General features: G+C 36.6%; 1 protein-coding gene across 3 annotated transcripts in view; it reads left to right on the top strand.

Annotated features, from left to right (window-relative positions):
• The first annotated feature begins 2,289 nt into the window (after positions 1-2,289).
• arhgef18b (rho/rac guanine nucleotide exchange factor (GEF) 18b) overlaps positions 2,290-23,095 on the top strand; it is a 44,100-nt gene continuing 23,294 nt past the window's right edge. Inside the window, exons 1-12 of one of the 3 annotated variants that reach the window (XM_048182719.1) lie at positions 2,290-2,517; positions 5,133-5,254; positions 6,031-6,479; positions 6,618-6,768; positions 7,044-7,167; positions 7,572-7,623; positions 8,286-8,330; positions 9,356-9,433; positions 9,544-9,655; positions 11,607-11,814; positions 20,689-20,753; positions 21,000-21,054. In XM_048182719.1, coding sequence (XP_048038676.1) covers positions 2,448-2,517; positions 5,133-5,254; positions 6,031-6,479; positions 6,618-6,768; positions 7,044-7,167; positions 7,572-7,623; positions 8,286-8,330; positions 9,356-9,433; positions 9,544-9,655; positions 11,607-11,814; positions 20,689-20,753; positions 21,000-21,054 — 1,531 coding nt within the window. In that variant the 5' untranslated portion in view covers positions 2,290-2,447. Of the gene's footprint in view, positions 2,518-5,132; positions 5,255-6,030; positions 6,480-6,617; positions 6,769-7,040; positions 7,168-7,571; positions 7,624-8,285; positions 8,331-9,355; positions 9,434-9,543; positions 9,656-11,606; positions 11,815-20,688; positions 20,754-20,999; positions 21,055-23,095 lie in introns of all 3 variants that reach the window. The other 2 variants (XM_048182718.1, XM_048182720.1) reach the window with 2 other exon arrangements.

Genomic DNA, 23,095 nt, shown 5'->3' with positions numbered 1-23,095 from the left:
ACTGCGATTATACAGCAGGAAGGAACAATTATACAGCAAGTCAGTCAGTAAAGTGTGAAAAGCAGCTAGTTTAAGCAAAACAAACTCTTCAAAAGGTGTTTGTTCACCACGTTAACCACTAGCATTTTGAGTTCCGCTTATCTTTTCCAAACCCCTGCAAGTGCACTCATTTGTGTGAAAATGCTGCACCTATCACATCATCACATGCATATGCAAAAGACATTGGTTTTCCTATACAGTTTGAATTCTAACGTCCGCCATCAACATGTTTTGATCGTATCACGTTCTAATAGAAGGGCCCCTTATGGGTGTTCAAGGCCATGTGTCTGCGCTGGATGTCAGCATGAAGAGGAAGTTGTAGCAGTGTTGTGTGTTTTAGGCTGTGGTTAACGCAGCACTCTGCTCTTTTCAGACGTTTCAGCTGGCATAAAGTTGTGCGTTAGTCTCAGAGGAGGACGTTTTGCTAGTTGCGGATTCTAGTTTTTTCTCTTTGAACTCTTTGGGGTGAGTACATAACATTTATTTTTTAGTTTATATACAATCAAAATGCTTACTTTTTGAATTAGTCTGTGCCTGGTAATTCATTATCTTCTGCAGTACCAGATAAGCTGAGATGCTATCGTACAACCTTTAATGTGTTTAACCTCGAGTTTTGAATGAAGTATGGATATTTTGACCTATGAGAACCCAACGTGAGCTCGACTTGATGGGTCTCACTGGTGCTTTCGGCCATTATTGCTTCACCGGCTTCATTTAAGGAACTGTCTAAGCAGAAATGCTGTGGTATAGTGCAGATCAGTGTGGTGCAACTGCATGACAAAGTGTAGAAAATCATACTTGACGTTAGTTGTGTCTTTTTTATCTTGAAGAGGAAGGTTATTTTTCAAGAGCAACCATCATGACGCTTGTTTGTGCTCTTTGGTGCATCACGGATGGTATTTTCCACTTTCAGTCTTGTACACAAGATCACACACAGTTGTAGATTTCATTTTTGTCCATTTTGCAAAAAAATTACAATGGTCTTACTGTGGTTATTATTATTTGATGGTGATGGTATCATATGGCAATACTATAGTACTTTGAAATATTTTTTTGTTACTCCTGCCCTGTTGAAAAAGCCAGCATATGCTGGTTAGGTATATTTTGAAGCATGGAAGCTGGTTTGAGCTGGTTTATGGTGGTCCTTAGCTGGTCACACTGCGCTTAACCCCAGGTTATCGTCGTTCTATATACCGCTTTTAACCCCGGGTAAAGGAACGTTTACACTTGTAATTTAGAAGTGGGGTTAGCACCGCTTTTTACCCGGGGTTATGAAACCCTGCTTCAGAGCAGGGTTAGCCTCACATTTGCGGTGTCGAACTTGTACAGTGTGAAACGATGCGGTGTTACAGTTAGACACTTAGCAAAGGAAATGCTACGTTTGAGAGAAAAATATGTCAAATGCTGACAGATAACGCGTCAATTTGACGGAAGAAGAAAGCGCTTCATTCTCACCTTTATAGTCCGAAATGTCCATTCAGTAAACTTGATAGTACAGTCGGCAATACGACGATGTTCAATGCTGGATCCTATGTAAACAGGTCACGTGCTGCGTTTATCCAATCAGTAACACTGACAGCGCAAATATGCAAATAAGAATGTTAACCCCACATTGTGAATACCCAGGATTAATTGTTAACCCCGGGTAAATTATGAGCAGTGTGAAACGTAAAGAAAAACAACCCAGGATTCCGTTTAGCCAGGGTTTAGGATGACCCAGGGTTAACTAGTTCAAGTGTGAAAAACCCTCATGGTGCTTCCAAGAATACCATGGTAGTACCATAATACATTTAGGAATTTGTATTAGTTTATTTTTTTGATAGTAATACAATGGCATATGAATATAGCATTTATACAATACTGTAGTATATACATTGGCCCCAAAAGTATTAGGCCACACTTAAAATTAACATTTTTATATTTTACTGCCATAATCTGAGGTATTTCAGATTAAAACAAGATTTACAAAAGAAGTGAGAAGTCTAAAAATAAGTGGCCTTGATGATGTCAGCAGAAAATGAAAGTCGTTTCAGGGTGGTGCAAGTTGTTACGTTTTTATGAATGTTTGCAAAACAATAAATAAGTGTGACCTCAAGTATCCAAATAATCTTTGAAAGGGCAGTACCATGGTATTTACCACCTGATACTATCACTGTACCATGGTACCATTTTTTTGTACCGTTAATATTAGACACAATTCCCTCCCATTCAGATCCAGTGGTGCTTCCTTTTTCTCTTCCATCCCTCCCACTCTCTCTCTCGCTGTGAGCCCCCGCTGCCGTGCCTCTTGACTTTAAATCATATGTTAGTTAATCCCCGGCGGTTCCCTCCTCTGATCCGGCTGTGGGACTCTAGTTTTCCTGATATCTCGCTCACTGACTCCTCTGGGTGAGACCTGTACCGTCCACATGGCAGATCCACCTCTCAACAACTCTTGGCCTTCATTCTCATGGATGAAACGATGGTCCTTCAAAAGAGGTAGATAGGATAACTGTGTTTTTCTGGCATCTTTCTCTGCTATTTCTGTCCCTACATATATAAATATATAGAGTACTTGTTTTGTACTGTTATTTTGAACTTTTACCATGGTATATTGTTTGTTTTGTGTTGGTGAACAAAATCAGCCGTGTGTATCTAGAGTTATGCAGTGGTATGGTCGTCTTTTCTGCCTTAAACTATAAATAGTTAAGGAGGTGCTGTTCTTATTTGTGGTTGAGTGTGTCACTGATGTGATGCTGCATGAGTTTGTGGTCTGTCAGACCACTGCTGCTCAAGAGGACTGGTCACATTGCAAGCGGGATGCACTCTTGCATGCAGCTCTCATGACCTGACTGTGTGTTAGCACATACAAAACCACATTTTCACACTTCTGATAGATGTGTGGGCTTTTATCATCACTGTAATTTGAGCTATAATTGGAAATCACTGGACTCCAAAATTTGGAAATATATTCAAATAGTAATAACAAGCCTAGTGGATAGTGCATAATATGCTGAGCCATGACCTCATACAAGTGATGTTTGAATCTGACTCACAATTATTTTGAACCCACGTTATTTCCTCTCTTTCTCTACTATTCTTCAAAGAGAAAATGGCAAACACAAGATAAAAAACAACCTATTTATTTTTAGCTGTTAGCCATTAGCACATTTGCTCCAAAACATTGAGCTTCTCTAGACAGACAGAAGGGTAGATGGACAGACTCAAAAATAAATAAATAGTAGTTCTAACAGAAGTCACACCAATTCAAATTAGTGTAGTCAAGTTGCATCAGAAACAATAAGAAACAAAAGCATCCGTTAATGAAGCTCCAAATATTGTGTGCATTTCCAGAGAAGGTAATTTCTTGGAGTTCTGCATTGCTTTACAGATTTGGGGTTGCCCCCGTAATCCTCTTGGAAAAGCTCAAGACTCACATAACATAATTCTGCAAAATGCTATTGGCAAACGTTTAGCTTCCTCCAGGGATTCAGCTACTCAAGTGCATGGCACGGTTGAGCTATTTAGAGCCTGTTTCATATTATTTAGACCAAAATACAACTTTGCATCTTAGTGTGTGGACAGACATTGGAGTGTGTGAAAAACAAAAGTTTTCTGCGGTAGACCTACAGTAACCCTTGTAAAAGCTGGGAGGCCCCTTTAAGTATTCATGTTGGAGCATATGGTAAGAAGGGGGCAGCCATAAAAGGATATTTGAACATGACAAGCATCATGGTGCTCTTATAGTTTACATATCACGTGTCTGATTCAGATACAAACCACCTCACCGCACTCAGACTCTGTCATTCGTCTAGGACCGAGATGATTTACGCCAGAAAGTACTGTAGGCTTCATTCATCCATCGTTTAAGGACAGGCAGTCGGTGAAGGAGAAAGGTTCTGGTTTGGACTTTGGTAACTGGGTTTTGTCCTAGTCCATATCATTGTCGTTATCAAATCAATAGGTGCTCAGATCTTTGGAAAGGTCGCTTCAGCAATGCCCCAGTTGGGCCTTAATTTAACTCCAAGGTAAGTTCTTAAAGGGTTGGTTCACCCAAAAAATTTTAATTATCCCATAATATATTCACCCTCAAGCCATCCTAGGTGTATATGACTTTCTTCTTTCAGCCAAACACAATTGGAGTTATATTAAAAAATATCCTGGCTCTTCCAAGCTTTATACTGAAAGTGAATAGTAACTGACTCCATGGGGTTAATAAAGGCCTTTGTAAGAAAAATATCCATAATTATAACTTCATAAACATTTGAATCACTAGCTTCCGGTAACGTCCGCTCGGTGCGCTCACAAGAGAGTCGAGTTCCGGCGTGTGACGTAGGATTTAGGAGTAGCGTAAGCTTAGGTGAGAGTAGATGCCTCTCGCGGTTCAAACAAATAAGACTTGGCCACAAACTCAAGCTCGTCCATTATTCCGATATTAAAAATTCTCGTTTTAGACTACTACTGCGTGACCAGTGTTTTGTTTTGCTCTATCCTCTGCGTTTTCGGGTTCATCAATGCATCATGCTTTGCTTCAGAAGGCCTTTATGAACCCCCTGGAGCCGGGGAGCCTGAACCCCCTGCATTTCTTAGTTGGAAACACAAGTATTTAGAAGGCTTCTTGAAGAACCATAGGTTTCCCTATGACATCATGCTGGCAGCTATTATATACCTGCTATCAAACACAACACAGAGTTTTGCCTCTGTAAACTAGCGCTTCCATTTCACATCAGATTAAGATCTTCTGTTTACAGGGAAATGCTTCCAGCTTCTATCTCCGGCTGTGTGTTGATGTAATATGCTAGAGTTAATGGAAGCTACTGATAAGTTCTGACAGTAGCAGCTTGAAGTTAGAAGGATTTTATTTAGGGTATGCCATCATACTGGCTGTCCAGAACCATATCTCTATTATTGCTTTGTCACAATCCTCACAAACAAACACAAGAGATATGATGTAATTAGATATCCAGAATCCACACCACTCTTAATTTGTTTCGTCTGGTGCGCAGAAAGTGACAGCAACAGTATGTTTGATTAGGCACCTCATTAAAAGCAACACGAGAACACGAGTTCTCACAGTTGCGGATAAAACTAATGGTGGAACGTTTGTGTTTCAGCTTCAGATTGCAAACCATGCACTCAAATTCGTGCCCCGGTCTCAGCACCCAGTTCCTCTTCTTCCTTGTCCCCGGCTTCCATCCCAGAAGACGTCTTCTTCAGCAGTTCTCCTGAAGACAAGGTAAGACTCAAAACACAACCTAACCCTTAAACTAAGGGGAGTGATTGGTTGGTAAGAATGATGCATCAGCCCCTAACCCAGTCCTAAACTTAAAGAGATAGTTCCCCCTAAAAATTTAAATTCTGTCATTAATTACTCACCCTCATGTTGTTCCAAACCTGTAAGAATTTTATTCATCTTCGGAACACAAATGAACATATTTTTAATAAAATCTGAGAGCTTTCTGTCCCTCCATAGACAGCTTACACAACTACCACTTTGACGCTTCAAAAAGTTCATAAAGAGATCGTAAAACTAAATTGAGTGGTTTAGTCCAATTTTCTTAAGAGACTCAATAGCTAAACCCTCAAACTGATTTGTTGCCAGGAATGTTGTTCCAGGATAATCAAGGATGTTGACCCTGGGACATATCGTCAAAATCAGGTTCACCAAAAATAGTCTATATGAATTGTGCACTATTTATAAGACTTCTGAAATTACAACAGCTTATGAGAGGAACAGACTGAAACTGAAGTTAAAAAAAGTTGTGTAATATCTTGAGACATTGATCGATGCCTTGGTTCCTCCATGGGGATTTTCCTTGTAACAAGTATAACAAAATTGGATAAATGTGTCTACTAGTGCTTATTTCATCACACAAGAAGTTCAGCTGACTGCTTCCACTTTCAGTCCATGAATGACACTAGCAGAAGACTCATTTAGACTTCACGTTATTATTCATGTTGTGACCTTGTTGCTGTAAGAAAGTCAGCTGTCTATGGGTTTCCTGTTTTCAGAGGAACTTTTTGGCTGAGAGTGACGAGTGCAGCAGTGAGGAGGATCTTTTAGACCTCTGCTCTTCTCTGAGAGATTCAGAATATTTCAGAGACCTGCAACTCGGATCCACTGACCAACCAGACGTGCAACTTCCTTTCTTAACGGCACCTGACAAGGGTCCTACCCCTTTGGTACCTCCTGTGTCCACATCAGAGAGTGGATCTAGACAGGATTCCACAGAGTTCCACACCCATCAACTTGACCAGATAGACCACACTGGGATTTTTGCTGGAGGAGAAGCCATGGATCGCTTGGTTGCTATCAGATCTTCAGAGTACCAGGATTATCCAGAATTCGAGCAAGATGAGGACTCGGACTCAGATAACTTTCCTATATTGGTTCGATCTATGTCCACGTCACGTAGACACAGCTGGGAAGCGCCAGTGTCACCAATTGACCTGGGCAGAAGGTAAGACTCAATTTTTCAGTGTTCCCAATGTCTAAATGTCATTTTCAGGACTAAATGTGATGTTATATGTCTGAGAAGTGCATGTCTTCTGACAGATTAATACTGTTGTATGTAAACACTGTATGGTTATGTATGTAGATTCAGTCTAGACACCACCGGCATTGACAGTGATGGGGAAAGAGAGGACCAGTGTTTGGCCAAAAGTTCCCATTTACCATCTCCCTCCTTCTCCGAAAGCTCAGTGGAAGAAACGACCGGTGCCGTGGAAAGCGAAAGCCCCAAAACAACAGTAACTGTCCTTACTGAAATCTGTGTCTTAGTATGAACAAAGAAAGACATTTATATAACTCTATAAACCATACTTCTGCTCCTGGAGGGCTACCATTCTGCCGAGTTTAACATCGACACTAATCAAACACACCTAGATTACTTGAAAGTAACAGGCAGGAGTGTTGGAGCAGTGTAGGAACTGAATTCTGCAGGAAGGTAGTCCTCCGGGAGCTGGGTTGGCTATCCCTGCCATAACTCTTACTGATACAGACTTTTTTTAAATATTGACAGCAGCCACCCTCACCAGCAAGGACAGTGTATTCCAGATCTGAAATTCTTGCAACTGATGAAAAATCGCAAGCTGACAAAGTTTCCCGCATACTGGAGACTTCTAAGCAGGCTGCCAGAGAGGATAGAGGTTAGTGAAATGATTCTCCAATTAGAAAGACAACTCCAGTCTGGAAGAATCAGGCTCTCATGGGCTCTAGCTCTGAAGCAATCAGATAAATCCTATGCTAATTCTGTCAGGAGGATTTCTAGGATCAAAAGCTGTGAAACAGCCATTTTTACTGTGTTCCACAAAGACCTTATTTATTCTGTAGTTCTACAGATAAACAATGTTCTGGTGCTTTCAAGAACCGAGAAGAACCTGTAATGTAACAGAACACTTTGAGCCTCCAGGGAACCATATAGAACCTTATACAGCCATATATTGTTGTTGCATAGAAAACTGAACCTGAAGTGCTGCAAAGAACCATTAAATTACCGTTATTTTTCATAGTATACATGTAGTCCTGACTTTGTGTTGTTTTGAAATTCCAGAAGAGCAGGAGTCGGAAGAGGGGCTGCAGTCTGTGGAGGGACGAAGTCATGTGTAAGTTTCAACACTTAAGTTTTGATGAAGAGCACCATAGTTGCTACCACAAGATTATTTTGAGTCAGTGAAGCACGGTGGCTTGGTGGTTAGCGCATTTCCCTCACAGCAAGAAGGTCCCCAGTTCTAGCCCCAGCTGAACCAGGAGCCCTTTCTGTGTGGAGTTTGCATGTTCTCCCCGTGTCAGCATGGGCTTCCTCCTGGTACTCCGGTTTCCCCCACAATCCAGAGACATGCAGGTTAGGTGAAAATTGCCTGTAGATGTGGAAATGTGTGTATTTGTGAGAGCACTGCAATGGACTGACCATCTGTCCAGTGTCCCAGTCCCCTGTGTCCCAGTCCCCTGCCTCCGGCCTACCGGGACAGGCTCAAGCCCCGTATAAGGATTAATGAATGAATATTAGCTTTTAGAAGAGCGCTAGCATATAGATTAGCATCAAAGCTAATAGACATGAAAATAAAGGGAAAAAATCTACAGTAGATAAAGTTGAGCTAAAGGAAAGCTGTGGGTGATTTGATTCTAGCCCACCTCTGATGTAGTCAGCCCCTGTATGTGTGAGCTAGGCAGTAGATTTTGTGCTGATGGTTTTATTTGGACAGCGGCCCGCCGTGTGCCCTCCCACTGCCACACACACTTAGCCTCAGTGTCTTGTTTGTCTCAGGCTGATGGTACAGAAAGTTCTACAGGAGCTTAAGCAGTATCACGGGTAAGTAAACAGTGTGAAGGAGCCTGTCGTGTCCTCCTACAAACTAACAGCATTAACATGAGTGCCACTGGCCCACGTTTGGTTTGCAGTCCCAAAATAGAAAGCATTGTTTGTCACTCGCCTGTCTTGAACATGTTGTGTACGTTTGCATGTTTAGGACATATTTTATCTTCTGTGTTTACCCCTCGTGCTGTATTTTTAAACCTGGTGAGGCTTTTCCTGGTTGAGACGTCCTTGTTTTATTTCAAAAACCTGTATGAGAAACCAGAGCGTGCTTTTAACAGGGTCATGAAACATCTGCACAGTAACTGACGCTTCTAACAGCAGGCTAGCAAGAGGCTATGTTCGGAATGGAAAACTAGCATACTGCGCAGTGTATACTTCTGTATACTATTTAAGTTTTTTTTTCTAAAAAGAGTATGAGAAACAATTTAAAAAGTATGTTTGCTGCATTGTTTGTACTGGCTGTCTGGGTAAAATAATGAGACAAGAAAGAGATGTTAAAAATTGAGGTTGAATTTTGCATTGTGGGATACAAAAATTGTGCATACTGCAGAAACTTTCTGATTTTTATTGTTCGAACATAAAAAATAAATACTAGCATACTTTGTACTACTGTATGATATATTTCAGTAGTAGTATGCACATTGTCACATGACCTCTGTATAATTCAGTAATTATGGTTATTATCTTGCAATCTTTTTTTTCTACATTTTTTATTCAAACTTTTTATGCAAAATTGTTGTACAAAATTGTACAAAAATTGATTGTCCAATCAAATAAGTCAAGTAGGCGGTAAAAAGGTAAAATTTCCGTTTGGAAGTATGGAAGGGTTTGTTGTATACTGTACAATTTGGCAAAGTTGTAGGTTTGCATACTGCAAAAAATAGTTGGACTAGTATGGTAGTATGCCATTCCGAACATATCCAGAGTTTTCTTGTAGTAAGCATGCATATGTTACCAATGGAGAGTCTTATACTGAATTAATTTAACCTTGATCTTGATTATCCTGGATTTTTCCTCAGAGCTAAATGCAGAAATTCAAGCATAGAAAGAAAAGAGGAGAGAGGGAGTGTCACGTGGTACGAGTTTCTCGAAATTGAGTAAGTCTTTGACCTTCTTGTGTCTTTTATATATATAGTAATCACACTAATTAATATGTACGGCATATAATCTTGTCCTCTTGAATTTTAATTGGGTTTGGTGTGTGTAGAAATGATGAGGAAGAGGGGGAAAGACCGGAGCGTCAGGAAAGAGGCACCAAAGTCAAGCGGACTCTGAGCTCATTGAGGAACCGCGTGACTGGATCCTTCAACAAAGACAAAGTAATCAAACACACGCTGACATCACTCATGCTCGGGCTGTGTTTCTGCCGTGGGATACAGTCATGTTCATTTCTGCAGAACTTTACTGCAACTTCTGTGTCCTTGCAACTTCCTCCTTTTCTTGAATGTACTGTAGAAATGTTAAACCGGTCATGCAGACTATGGGGAAGTTTTAACCTGTTCTTTAAACCAGACAATGTGCCAATTGTATATTATCTTTTAAAAATAAATAAAACACAAGATCAGTTAATAAATCAATAAATCTATCTATATTCATAAAGAAAAAGGCATATGGTTATTTCTCAAGATTCACACACTTTTAAGTCATAATTTTTATGTAGATATAGATATAAATATATGATATATGTAGATATAGATATTACAGAAGAGGATTAGGGCCAAGCAATAATTAAAAAATAAAACCATCTTGGGATTAAAGGTATTATAATTAGGGCTGTCAAACGATTAATCATGATTAATCGCATACAAAATAAAAGTTTGAGTTTGCCTAATATATGTGGGTGTACTTTGTGTAATTATTATGTTTATATAAATACAAACACATCCATATATTTATATTTTATATAATTTATATTATATATAATTTTTTTGTACAAAAATAACATATTTTTCTTAAATATATACATTAATTTGTGTGTATTTATATATACATATTATTTACACACATTACTCACACATATATTATGCAAACTCAAACTTTTATTTTGTATGCGATTAATCGCGATTAATTGTTTGACAGCCCTGATTATAATGCAAGAATAAACTTAAATTTCAAGAAAAAAGTCAAAATACAATATTGAGAATAAAATCATTTAATGTCGAGAATAAAGTCGTGTTTCGAGAATAAATGTTACATTTCGAGAAAAAAGTTTAAATAAAATGTTGAGAATAAATTCATTAAATTTTGAGGATAAAGTTGTGTTTCGAGAAAAATACTCAGTTGAAATTGGATTTTATTTGGATTTTGTGAAATTTTATTCTCAAAATTAAATGACTTTATTCTCGACATTGTATTTCGACTTCTTTTCTCGAAATTTAACAAGTTTAATCTTGCATAATAATGACTTTAATCTCAAGATGTTTTTTTTTTAATTATTATTATTATTATTACTTGGCCCTAATCCTCTTCCGTAAGATATAGACATATTGTATATGGATTTTGATATTTCAAAAAAAAAAAAGTTTTTAATTTTTTTTTATTAAACATTAGAAAAATATACAAAACAAGATGTCATCACTGGGTGAGGGAACACTAATAATAATGGCAAAGTATACAGAAAGACTGAAAAAAGAAAAGATAAATAAAAAAAAATACACATATTCATACACACGTAAATACAATGGAGTACCACAAATAGAAAAAAAGACAAGTAGGCAGAATAGTACACACTGGGCACACAGAGTAATTGCAACAGCGATAATAAAAAAACTATATATATATATTTAAAAAATATATATAATAATAATAAAAGTAAAAAAAGAAAAAAAAAAGGGGGGGGGGAGATAGGAATGGATTTTGATATTTAAAGGTTATATTTGTGTGTCCTGTTTATTTTCTCAGTTTTTTTTTTTTTCACTGCAAAAATGCTTTTCTTATTGAGTTTTGTCTTGTTTCTAGTCAAATATCTAAAAATTCTTAAATCAAGAAGCATTTTCTAGACAAGTAAAAATTATTGTCTTGTTTTCAGAAAAAAAAAGTGTCAACTTTAAGTAAGCTAAATTATCTTATTTCAAACCAATTATTTTGCTTACCCCATTGGCAGATTTTTTGGCAATATTTTTTACTTGTCTAGAAAATGCTTCTTGGTTTAAGAATTTTTAGATATTTGTACTGAAAACAAATCAAAATCTAAGTAAGAAAAGCATTTTTTGCAGTGTTGGTAACTATCAGAAGATAATGCTACACATTTCTTGATTTCTCTGTTTTCAGGGTAAGACTCGAGAGAAAGAGCAGCACAAAGAGAAAAACAGAGAGAGAGAGAAGGACAAAGAGAAAGAGAAAGAGTTGAGAGAGCGTGAGAAAGTGCGGCGCCGCAGCGTGAGCGGCCACCAGCTCGTGCCTGGCTCATTTTCAAGCTGGGCGACATGTTCACTGTGCAGCAAGACCCTGCAGAGGAAGCATGGCCTGCAGTGTTTGAGTGAGTAACACACGTACACACCTGTGCACACGTGCATCTGCTCCGCTACCCATGCGACACGCGCCGCTCTGCTCTGCTCCCACCACAGCGCAAGTCACAGTAAACCAAAGACTTTCTTATTTTGATGAGGCTTCTGCATCTTCCATGGGTTTTCATTAGAACATAAGGACTGATAAAGCATCAGCCGCTTGACCCACTGACACGCTCTGTCACGTGATGCAGCGCTGCTCAAGATTCGGCTGTTTTGCAACCAACTTTGTGCAGATGAACTAATTTGATATTATCGGGTTTCTAGTGACTGAGGGAGTTTAAAAGAGGATGTTCTTGTGACTTAAAGGGACAGTTCACCCACAATTAAAATGGTTATTATTTATTCACTCTCATGTTGTTCCAAACCTCTATGACATTCTCTTTCTTTCTTTCTTTCTTTCTTTCTTTCTTTCTTTGTCTGGAACTGAAAAGGTGAATTTTATATTCGATTTTCAGACCACACTTTTTATTACAATGAAAGCGGATGGGGACTGGAGCTGCCCGGCTCCAAAACAAGCAGAAATGTATAATTAACATAGTCTAAATGACTATATCCCAAGTTTTTTAATGTCATATGATAAGTTAAGCAAGGAACAGATTAAGATTTAAGAAAAACAGACTACTTTACTGATGTTTTTTGTTGTTTTGGAGCTTGACAGCCGCAGTCCCCATTCACTGTCATTGTATGGAAAATAGCAGCCTGGATATTCTTCAGAAATTCTCCTTTTGTCTCCCACTCAAGAATGTAAGTTGCATGGGATTTAAATGACATGAGGATGGTAAATAGTGACATATTAAAATTTTTTAGGTAATCTGTCCCTTTAAGGATCACTAAGTTGTAAGATGCCAGGTCATTAATTCAGCACTGTGTTTGTGTTTAATGATTGAAGTCCCTTAAAGTATGCCACAAAGTGAAGATGTTTCAGAAAGTCCCAGAAGATGTTCATTTAGAAAGTATGAGTTCATTTGTTGACTGTTTGTTTCCCTATTTTGGGAAACCTTCTTTTTATATTCAGTGCTTTGTCATTGTTGGCAGGGTGCAAAACTTACAGAAAAGGAGAAACAAAAGTGTTGCTGTAATGAATTTATTTGTAACGGTCCGTTACTTTGAAGTCCTTAACGCCATGGGAAATCCCCCATACTCTATTCTATCAGATATGAACGGTTAAAAAAAAAGATGTTTACTTTTGGGTACATAAAGCCTATATATATATATATATATATATATATATATATATATATATATATATATATATATATATATATAATATTATAAATTAATTTCTTCACTTCACTCCTGGTAAGTGTGCATGTCCTAAGAGTGACTCATGTGTTTATATTCAGAGTGACAAAAGCACAATCACTCAGTACAAGCTGTAAATTTAAAGCCATTTGGTGATGGTGACAGCAAAATATTATGTATGACTCTTTGCATGGCACTGCTTATTAAACAAGTCATGCTGATGTATTTCCTCAGACTTAAGAGAGACCCTCTCTGCCCAGTGTTCAATTTATTTGAAGCAGTCATGACCGTTCACCAGTACGTAAAGTAATCACTAGTGTGACGCTGAAATATTACAGTAGACCGCTAATGCGGCATCACCTACTGTACAACAGACTTTTGATGGATTCATCATGGATCTTTCAGTCTATACAGTATATAGTCCATATTTATCTTTTGGTCAATGATAAAATGATGGATGAATGGTTGGATAGATAAATTATTTTTTAAAATACATTATAAATCTAAAACCACATAACCATACATAGTTTTTAATATCTCATTCTTTCATTATTCATGGAAATATGTGAAAATATACTATCCACCTTATTCTTACGACCCATGACGCTTTGCGTGAATTATTATTCAATTCCGTTGAAGGGATAGTTCACCCAAAAATGAAAATGTGATGTTTATCTGCTTACCCCCAGGGCATCCAAGATGTAGGTGACTTTGTTTCTTCAGTAGAACACAAATGATGATTTTTAACTCCAACTGTTGCCGTCTGTCAGTCTTATAATGCATGTCAATGGGAACTCCATCTATAAGAGTAAAAAAAAACATGCATAGACAAATCCAAATTAAACTCTGTGGCTCGTGACGACACATTGATGTCCTAAGACACGAAACGATCAGTGTTGCCAAGTCCACGGTTTTCCAGTGGAATTGGGCTACTTTTACATTGTTGCCGCGGGTTGAATCGACCCAAAATAATGTGATATTTAGTCCCTGGAATGCGAATTTTACCAAGGGAGCCCCGCCAAAAATGCAAATTTGACCCCCCGGGGTGCAATTTTTACTGTGGGACCCCCCCTGAAATGCCATTGGGCTAGTTTTGGGCTAGTTTTAAGGAGCAATTGGGCGGGTTTTGTTGTGAAAACCTGGTAACCCTGCTATAAACAAAATAATACGTTTTTTTTTTTTTTTAAATGGGTACAATGAGATGATATTATTCTACTCAGCCTTCAACCAACAAACATTAAAAGGACATTTAAATGTGAAAAAGCATCAACAAGGTACTTTCAACAGACCATATGAAATTGCACGATTCTTTCCACAGCAATAATGGACGGGTTAAATATAACTATAGTGATCTGTATTATGTAATATGCGTTGCCTTAAAAAAAAAAAAATTAATGAACTTCAGCATTGCGTGATGCTATTTCAAAGTGATTTCCATAATTTTTACAGATAATAAATTGTATTTACCTGTGAAAACAAACCTGGAAAGAGACTATTTTAAGTATTTGAGGAGAAAAACGAGAGATTCTTCATGCATTCCAGTGAATTATTAATGGGATATATTGTAAATTATATCAGGAAAACAGACCACAAATGTGCAGTATATGTTGTCCTTTTTCATACTATTTACAGCGGTATGCAAAGGGACAAAAGAAAATAATCACAAGGATAGAAAGCAGCGACTGAAAAGAAATATTCTTGTTATAACGTTACGTTAAAATACCAAGCGTTACGTTATTCTCACGATGTCTGAAAATAAAACATGAAAGAAAAATTGATAGCTCATTCAGTCAAACTGACGCATAAGCTTTATTTGTAGCACAGCCTTATGATTTGAAACGATTCGTTTCAGTCTTTTTAAATGGAAGTTCCCCAAACCGGAAGTGCCACCCATAATTCGAAACGCAGTCAGGAATAAGGTGGATAGAAAATATAAATGGTAAAATATACTTTACTTAAGCATTTTCATATTTATATATAAACAAATATACATTGTACAAATATTCATTTATTATTCAGTGACCCATAAACATATCAGTGAAAATCGCGCCTGTCCCTTTAAATGTGGGACTCAGCCTGTGGAATGCGCCTCCTGTCCCATAATGCTGCGCGGCGCAGTGCGGGGACATCAATCTACATACAGCAGTCGCGATTGGCGCTGCTTTTTTAGGTTGCCAAGTGATGTGTTGTGTGTTTTTGTGCGGCTGTCATAGTAACCTGAGTGATGTTTAAAGTGATGCGATCGTAGCGCGCGTGACGGCGTCATAAACGGTGAGTTTGTTCAGTGCAACAGGTGTTTGCTAACAGAGCTAATAAACACACAGCCGCTAAAAGACCTTCAAACTCTTTACACACGTCTGTTTTTACTTGACGCATTTGTTTGTTCAGCTGCAGGTGTCTCTTTTTTGAACTTCTCAAATGACAGTTGCGTTGAAACAGTTTGCTGGAGAGTCGCAGGCTGAGAGGTCAGCTGTTGTCCACTGAGTTTAGTTTCATTGGCCAGTCGAGCAGGTCAGTGTTACGCAGGACTTTAAACGCTTACAGACGTGTTATTTGTCAGGCTTTTGTTCATATTCGTTCATTTGGCTCATCGCAAAACATTGAGATTATTGTGTTCAACGTAATGAACATCTCTGTAACAACAATATTTTTTAACAATATAAGAGCCGACTAATCAAAAATGACGTCAGGATCCCACCAGAAAGAGTTGCTAGGGTCTTCTAGATGATTGTTCTGTGGTTGCTAGGGTGTTCTGAGTGGTTGCCTACCACCAAGTCTCTATAGTTTTTATTTATTTAGGGTTTTTTGTAAGTCGGATAAGTTAAAAATGTAGGTTACAACCTAACAAAACTTGAATAGTTAGAGTGAGTAGTAATCATGGCATTTTATTAGCATATTTTGGTTCTGATTTAACATAAAATTTGTATTAAAAACTGTCTTTAATACTACATCCTGTGTTATTATAATTCAGTCTTAGAGTTTTTGCATAAATAATGTATATTATTATTATATTAGATAATGTAATCAATGTTTTGATTTTGTCAAATAAGCAGAAATAAACACTAAAAAGTTCAATATTAGTCAAATTTTAGTCTTTAATAATTGATTCCTGTTAATAAATAGAAACTCAAAAAAATATAATAATACTAAATGCCTTATTTTTCCTTTTTTCCTTTTTTATAACAATAATAATATTAATATTATGCCATTCTTTATGCAGATTTGTTTTGCAATCTAAAATAGTTGGACAAGATCATAGAATCATAGAATTTTTTAGGACGTTTTTGTTCTGACATCTAGGACTTCGGTAAAGTTGGTTTTATATTCGCACATTCGGACTTCTGATAAATTCAGACTTTCCAATAAATGTGCAATAAATTAATGTTTGCGAATTTTAAGCAACGACATGATATTGACAACCAACGATTGTCAACTTACAACATTTTTCACAGTCGATCAAAATAGGCAAGTATTGTTTTAATGGCATATTTACTTGTGAATGTCCACTGAATGTCCAATGTAGTGTGATTAACAAGGCTATTGAATACGGATGTCCGAATATAAAACCAACGTTACCCAAGTACATCTAGGGTGTTCTGAGTTGTTGCCTACCACTAAGTCTCTATATTTTTTATTTATCTATTTATATAGGGTTTTTTGTAAGTCGGATAAGTTAAAAATGTAGGTTACAACCTAACAAAACTTGGTTAAAGTGAGTAGTAATCATAGCATTTTATTAGCATATTTTGGTTCTGATTTAACATAAAATTTGTATTAAAAACTGTCTTTAATACTACATCCTGTGTTATTATAATTCAGTCTTAGAGTTTTCACTGTTCTTAGTTTGGATAAATAATGTTTATTATTATTATATATAATATAATCAATGTTTCGATATTGTCAAATAAGCAGAAATAAACACTAAAAAAGTTCAATATTAGTCAAATTTTAGTCTTTAATAATTGATTCCTGTTAATAAATAGAAACTCAAAAAATTATAATAATACTAAATGCCTTATTTTTTTCCTTTTTTATAACATAATAATAATATGTTTTTATGCCATTATTTATGCAGATTTGTTTTGCAATCTAAAATAGTTGGACAAGATCATAGAATTTTTTTAGGACGTTTTTGTTCTGATTTTTTTTAATGTTATAGTGTGTTGAATATTACATCTTGTCTCACAATTATTCAGTCTTGCAGTTTTTGCTCAGTCTGGATTTGGCTGAAGAATTTATTAGATTATTTTATATAGAGTTTTCTATTTATTAACCAAAAACAGTTATTATTAAAGACTAAAGATCAGCCAATGCTCATATGATGGAGATTATTTTCTGTGCAGTGACAGATATGTATTTTATTTGTAAATGTTTTAGTATTCTGGACAGAGTAATTCTTGTGGTTTTGATTATAGACGTTTCTAAGCACTTTTAGTCTGTTTTTGGAGGAGTGATGATGTTTCGGTTCCTTCTGTCCTCATGTAGCCCTTTTAAAGCTGTTTTTTTTTCTGCATGGTCACATGCTGTTAATTGCGTTTGGCAGTAGCAGCTCGGTTCAGGGATTCTCCCCCTCCACATGCCTGACCGCCCGCTGAACATCCCCGCCCTGTCAGCTTCACGTCAGTTTGGTGACACAAGCTAGTTTTATGTCTTTGTCGGAGCGTGAGATAAACAACCACATGTCGTTCTTCTTAAAACACTGTCCACGTTCGGCCCACGTTCACATTCCAGCGAGCGGATCATGTGATGTGATAACAGGATTATGAATGATCCTCGTGGAGTTCTAGTTCCTGTTGCGTTTTCAAGTCATTAGTTGCTCACTTGATCTTGACGCTGAGCTGAATGCGTTTTGAATAAAGTCTCCTTAATGTTGATCGCAGACAGAAGTCTTTATTTCTAAAAGAATTCAATTTGCTCAATTAAACAGCTAAATCAATGGGATCTTTCAATTTATGCTGGTCTGTATCAATTACTTATATATTTAATATTTAAATGTGATCTGCTTGCTATATTTTATAATATATGTTGTTTGTTATTTTACATTTTAAAAAAGTTCAAATTAAATTATTTATTAGGTGGTTAAGACTAAAGATCAGCTGATATAGGCCCTTTTCACAGACTATGATGACGTGTTTTATATTTTCAAATTAAAAAAAAAAAATGAATGTACATTTATAACAATATACATTGTATTATATTACCTTTGCATCAAATTACAAAAAGCTAGTTAACACTGCTGTGAGGGTGTTTCTAATACAGCAGCTATGGGAGTGACGGTAAAAATGAAACATTTCTCTCTTCTGACTGCCGTTATCAATCGCTCTCTATTTTTTCCTCTTTTTGAAAGTTGTAAAAACACAATTGTGGAATTTTTCTTTTGGTATTTGTGCAAATGGAAACACTCAAGTCTCTCATTCACCGCTATAAAAGTTAACCCGACTATGACAACTTCTGTTCTGAGAAACACGGAAATGTGAAAAGGGTCTATTGCTTTTAATGTCTGAAATGATACAGATAATTTGGTAACACTTTACAACAAGGTCTCATTAGTTGACGTTAGTTTTTGAATTTACTAAAATAAACTAAATATATTTTACAGCAGTTGTTTCTTAATAAAAATGTTCATTTTTGTTCTTAAAAATGTATTAGTAAATGTTGAGATTAACATTAATAAATGTCGTAGAAGTATTGTTAATTGTTAGTTCAATGTAGTTAATTAATGTTAACTAATGAAAGGTTATTGTAAAAAGTTATTTTTATGTATCGGATTACTTATATGCAGAAAAGATTGTTTTTTATTAACGTCTATTTTATTTTTTATTTGTTTATCAATAACCCTGATCACTATACTAACACAATAAAGATGTGTGCATTATAAATATTTTAATATAACAATAAAAGTAACAATAATTACTATTTATGCCATATTTGTTGTGTAGAGAACAGATTTTTACTTCCATTTTTATTTTTGTCTGTTTATTTCTGTTTTTGACTCAATAACCCTAAGTTTGATAATGCTACTACAATAAAGATATATGCATTATAAATATTTATGAAATATGAACCATATGTATGCACAGCTGTTTTGCGATCTAAATATAGTTATGACATTTATTTTTTCATCTTTTTTTTTGGATCTGTTTCATTGTTTTGCTTCACATTTATCACACAAGTATGAATGATTGATGATTGTTATTAGGTTGTTGAGTAATTATCCAAAGTTTTGTTTTGTTAGATGATGCGGGTAATATTTATGAATTAGGACATAGTCATTTTGAGAGCATTGTTGTTGGCCAAATAAAATTACAGAAAGAAAAGTTTTTCCTTTATGTTTTTGAAAAGTTTCGCGCACAGATGACAACATTTTCAAAATAATCTTCATTCACACAGATCCACGAAAACAACTAAAATGCTGTAATATTCATGTCAGGCCAGTAGTTGGCGATGCTACTTTGTAAAGAAACATTACTCACATACAGACTGAACACGTAATACGTATGCGCATGACGTCACCGTTTTCACAAATACGTGTTTTTGTAGTTTACATGGAGATGATAACGGTATCGTTTTCAAAAACTTGCACTTCTAAACCCCTTTTCAAAACTTTGTGTTTTCAGGTCCCCAAACCGCCGTTGTCATGTAAATGAACAGCCAAAACGCATACGTTTTCTGGTTTTAGTTGAAAATGATGTTGTGTAAACTAGAGGTTTTTTTGGGTCCTAAAATCTGTACCCGACATGCATAAATCAATTTTTAAAAAAAGAAAAAGCCAACCCGAGACAAACCCGATCAAATTAGACGTGTCCAACCCGGCGGCATTTTTTTTTTCGAACCTTTTTTTTTTTTTTTCAAAATTGTCAAAATTTTTTCAAAATTCACCATTCATAAGCATTTTGTTCCACCTCAAATGACAAGGAAATTTATATTTATGGTAATATTAAGAAGCAAATGCCCACACTTATCCTCTCAAATGGCTCTGACTTGTAGTGTAAATGCCCCCTAAATGTCCTCAAAGCCAACAGAAATGAACTAGAAGCCACACATTTTGATTTATTATGTTAATTTCTATGATATGTTGAAGTTCATCAGTGTTTTCTGCTCTGGAGGTCCTGTGATGGAGGCATCGATCAGACTCTCAGTTTATTGTGTGTCTATTTAGGTTTGTGTCTAAATGGATGGAATCAGTCACTTTGTGGGGTGAAAAGTGGAAAATGGCCCGCAGGGACATGACAGGGATCTTTTGAATGGATAATGAGCACTTCTGAAAGCTCTTTACCCCCGATAAACCTGTGCAGATAGTTCGTTTGCTGGTGTTTTTGTAGCAAAACCAAAGTTATGTAGAAAAACACAGTTTCGTATCTGAAAATCTGATTATGCTTTTAAATTTTTTTACCAGATTTCTTAGTGCATTACTACTTTGATATTCTGTCAAAATTGAAAGCAGTATTGCGAAACAGAATGGTACCGTAGCATTACGGCATCCGCCCCAGTTCTTGGAGTCCTCCCCTTCACATGTAAATTCAGTTTACCGGACAGCCGGTTCTGATAAGAAAGCGCTAACCTGTTTCTCTCTCTACCGCCGTCTCTGTTCGCACCGACAGACTGCGCCGTGAACGTCCACAAGAGCTGCAAGAACCTGCTGCCCGAGTGTAGCAGTAAAAGCAAGGTAGGATTCATTCACGTTTGTACATTCACTTGAAACATTGAACAAGAGTTGAATAAACTTCACTCTTTGTTTGTTTGAATCAAATTAAGTTCCTAAAAGACAATAAATCTTTGTCTTGTTTATCTAAAGAGGTTTATCTCTGGTCAGAGGAGTGGCAGGTTGTCATTGTGAAGATTGTTGTAAATGATAAACTAAGCCAGTCACTGTGTGTTTGTAAGAATGTGTTTTTTTTTTCTCTCTACGCAGACAAAAGAATCGGTGCACAAGTCGTCAAACACCGCAGCTCAGTTGTATAGCCAAGGTAAGCATTATATTTGCCGAAGCCGTGTCGCTTCTTGTGAAATTTTGCAGTTAAAGTTTAAATGCATTAGCATTTTTAAAAAATATCCATTTATGTTGAACATAATTTTAGGGTAGTTTGACTGTAGTTTAACTAAGTTGGCGACAATACAGGTGCAAGTCATGGGGTCAGTATTTAATTTATTTAAAATGATTTTAAATCATATATGATTTTTTTTTGTCACAAAAACAAGAAAATTATACTAAATATCACCAATAAATCTATAAGATGGTGATCTGAATTTGAAAAAAGGTTATTCTGTGCAAATGATTAGTATATATCAATGTTGTTTTATTAAATTTTTTTGCTATAAAATCACCATAAATTGTCACAAAGATGATGGGATTATGGACATGAATCTGTGAAGCATTTTTGAATTTTGTTACTTTGTTTTGTCATTTTTATTAGTTTTTGTTTTAAAATTATTTATATTTAGCTCTAATTTATTTTATTTCAGGTAAGCCCTGGGTATACTTGGTGTAATACTTAGTGGGTATACTGTGTACGCATACATAGGTGTTCGACAGTTTTGAGCAATCTCTCACCACGAGTTACAACCCCTATAAACAACTTTATATTCTTTCATGCTAGCGTTGTACAAATGTGGGTACTTCCTAACATCTTCACACAATCTCTCGTCTATGTAGGCCTTCATCGTCGCTGTAGCTTGTATGCGTTCCGGTCTATTCTGTTTATGCAGTTTTTCTTCGACTACCTTGTGAATCGATGCCCCCAGGGCACGGTTGCCACCTTGTGGATAAACTAATTAATTTCTGGGGGTGTGCGTACTGTACGCGCATACTCTTCTGATGATGAAACTGGCGTCACGCGCACTCTACGCTGACCCTCGCGTACGCATAAAAAAGTGAAGTATACTTTGGGCTTTCGTTGCCAAGGCGTTTTTAACTTAAGATTTTTTTTCACATAATATTTTATTTCATTTTAGCTTTATTTCATTTAACGAAAGTGATTTTTAGTAGTTTTAGTTAACAATAACAACACTGGCATGCAATAGAATGCTGCAAAAACTAATATACAACAAGTAGTAATGTAATAATATATCATTATTTGCTGAAAGAAGTGTCTGTTTAATAAGCATCAGTGTGTGAGCACAAAGAGTGCTCCACGTCTAATCTGCTCAGTTTAGTTCGCTCCTGCAGCTGCACGAGGAGCTTGTTTTGCTGTCCTCTCCTGTGTGTTTGATGGTCTGTCTAATGGACGAATGCTGAACGGAGTCCCCTGATAGCAAATTAAGGTCATCTGGCTGTTTTTTCCTGCATTTGCCATCGCCAGAGAAGCACTTAAGAGGTTAATCACGGTTTTGCAATTAATTACCCCACAAATCTGATCAAGATTCACTGCACGTGGTGTAGGTTGGACACAGTTTTGGGTGGTTGCAGAATTCTGCATTGCAAATGTTAATAAACGGATATTTTTAGTCCTGGATGCGGACTGGTTACCGCAACTCGTTCGGGCAGTTTTAGAAATCGAACTTGATCAAACTGATTGAGAAAACAAGTCAAATCTAGTGGAGTAGCATTTCAAGTACATTGCTGGTGGCTTTTTCCTGGCCGTCCTTTCTTTACCTCCTGTTTTGTAAGATTCTGTCATGAAATGAAACCGGATGACCCTTCTGTAGACAGAAGATTCACTGCTGTTATTACTCATGAGCTCTGGACATCTTGTTAAACACCTCCCGCTGTGACTTCGGCCGAGGTGGTAATTGCTTTAAGAAGCGCGGATGAAGCTTGTAATGCTTCACTCCCCAGCGGAAAACATCTGGAAATGTCCTCCTTTACCCAGAAACTTCTGGAAGCACATCTTCTGGTAATTGCATGAAGGGGCTGCAGCTGAGAATTAGTCATTTTGCCACATTTAAACCTGCGTTATTAATCTTACTGATGACATTGTCTGCACATTCATTTATTAATTAGATAGATGTGGTTATTCTTGAATTTTGAGACCCAATACATAGTTGGACAATCTGTTGTTCATGTAAAAA

The sequence above is a fragment of the Megalobrama amblycephala genome, linkage group LG2, assembly GCF_018812025.1.
Source record: "Megalobrama amblycephala isolate DHTTF-2021 linkage group LG2, ASM1881202v1, whole genome shotgun sequence".
NCBI lineage: Eukaryota > Metazoa > Chordata > Actinopteri > Cypriniformes > Xenocyprididae > Megalobrama > Megalobrama amblycephala.
The sequence above is the reverse complement of the archived record's forward strand: the minus strand, read 5'-3'. Positions and strand labels throughout refer to the sequence as shown.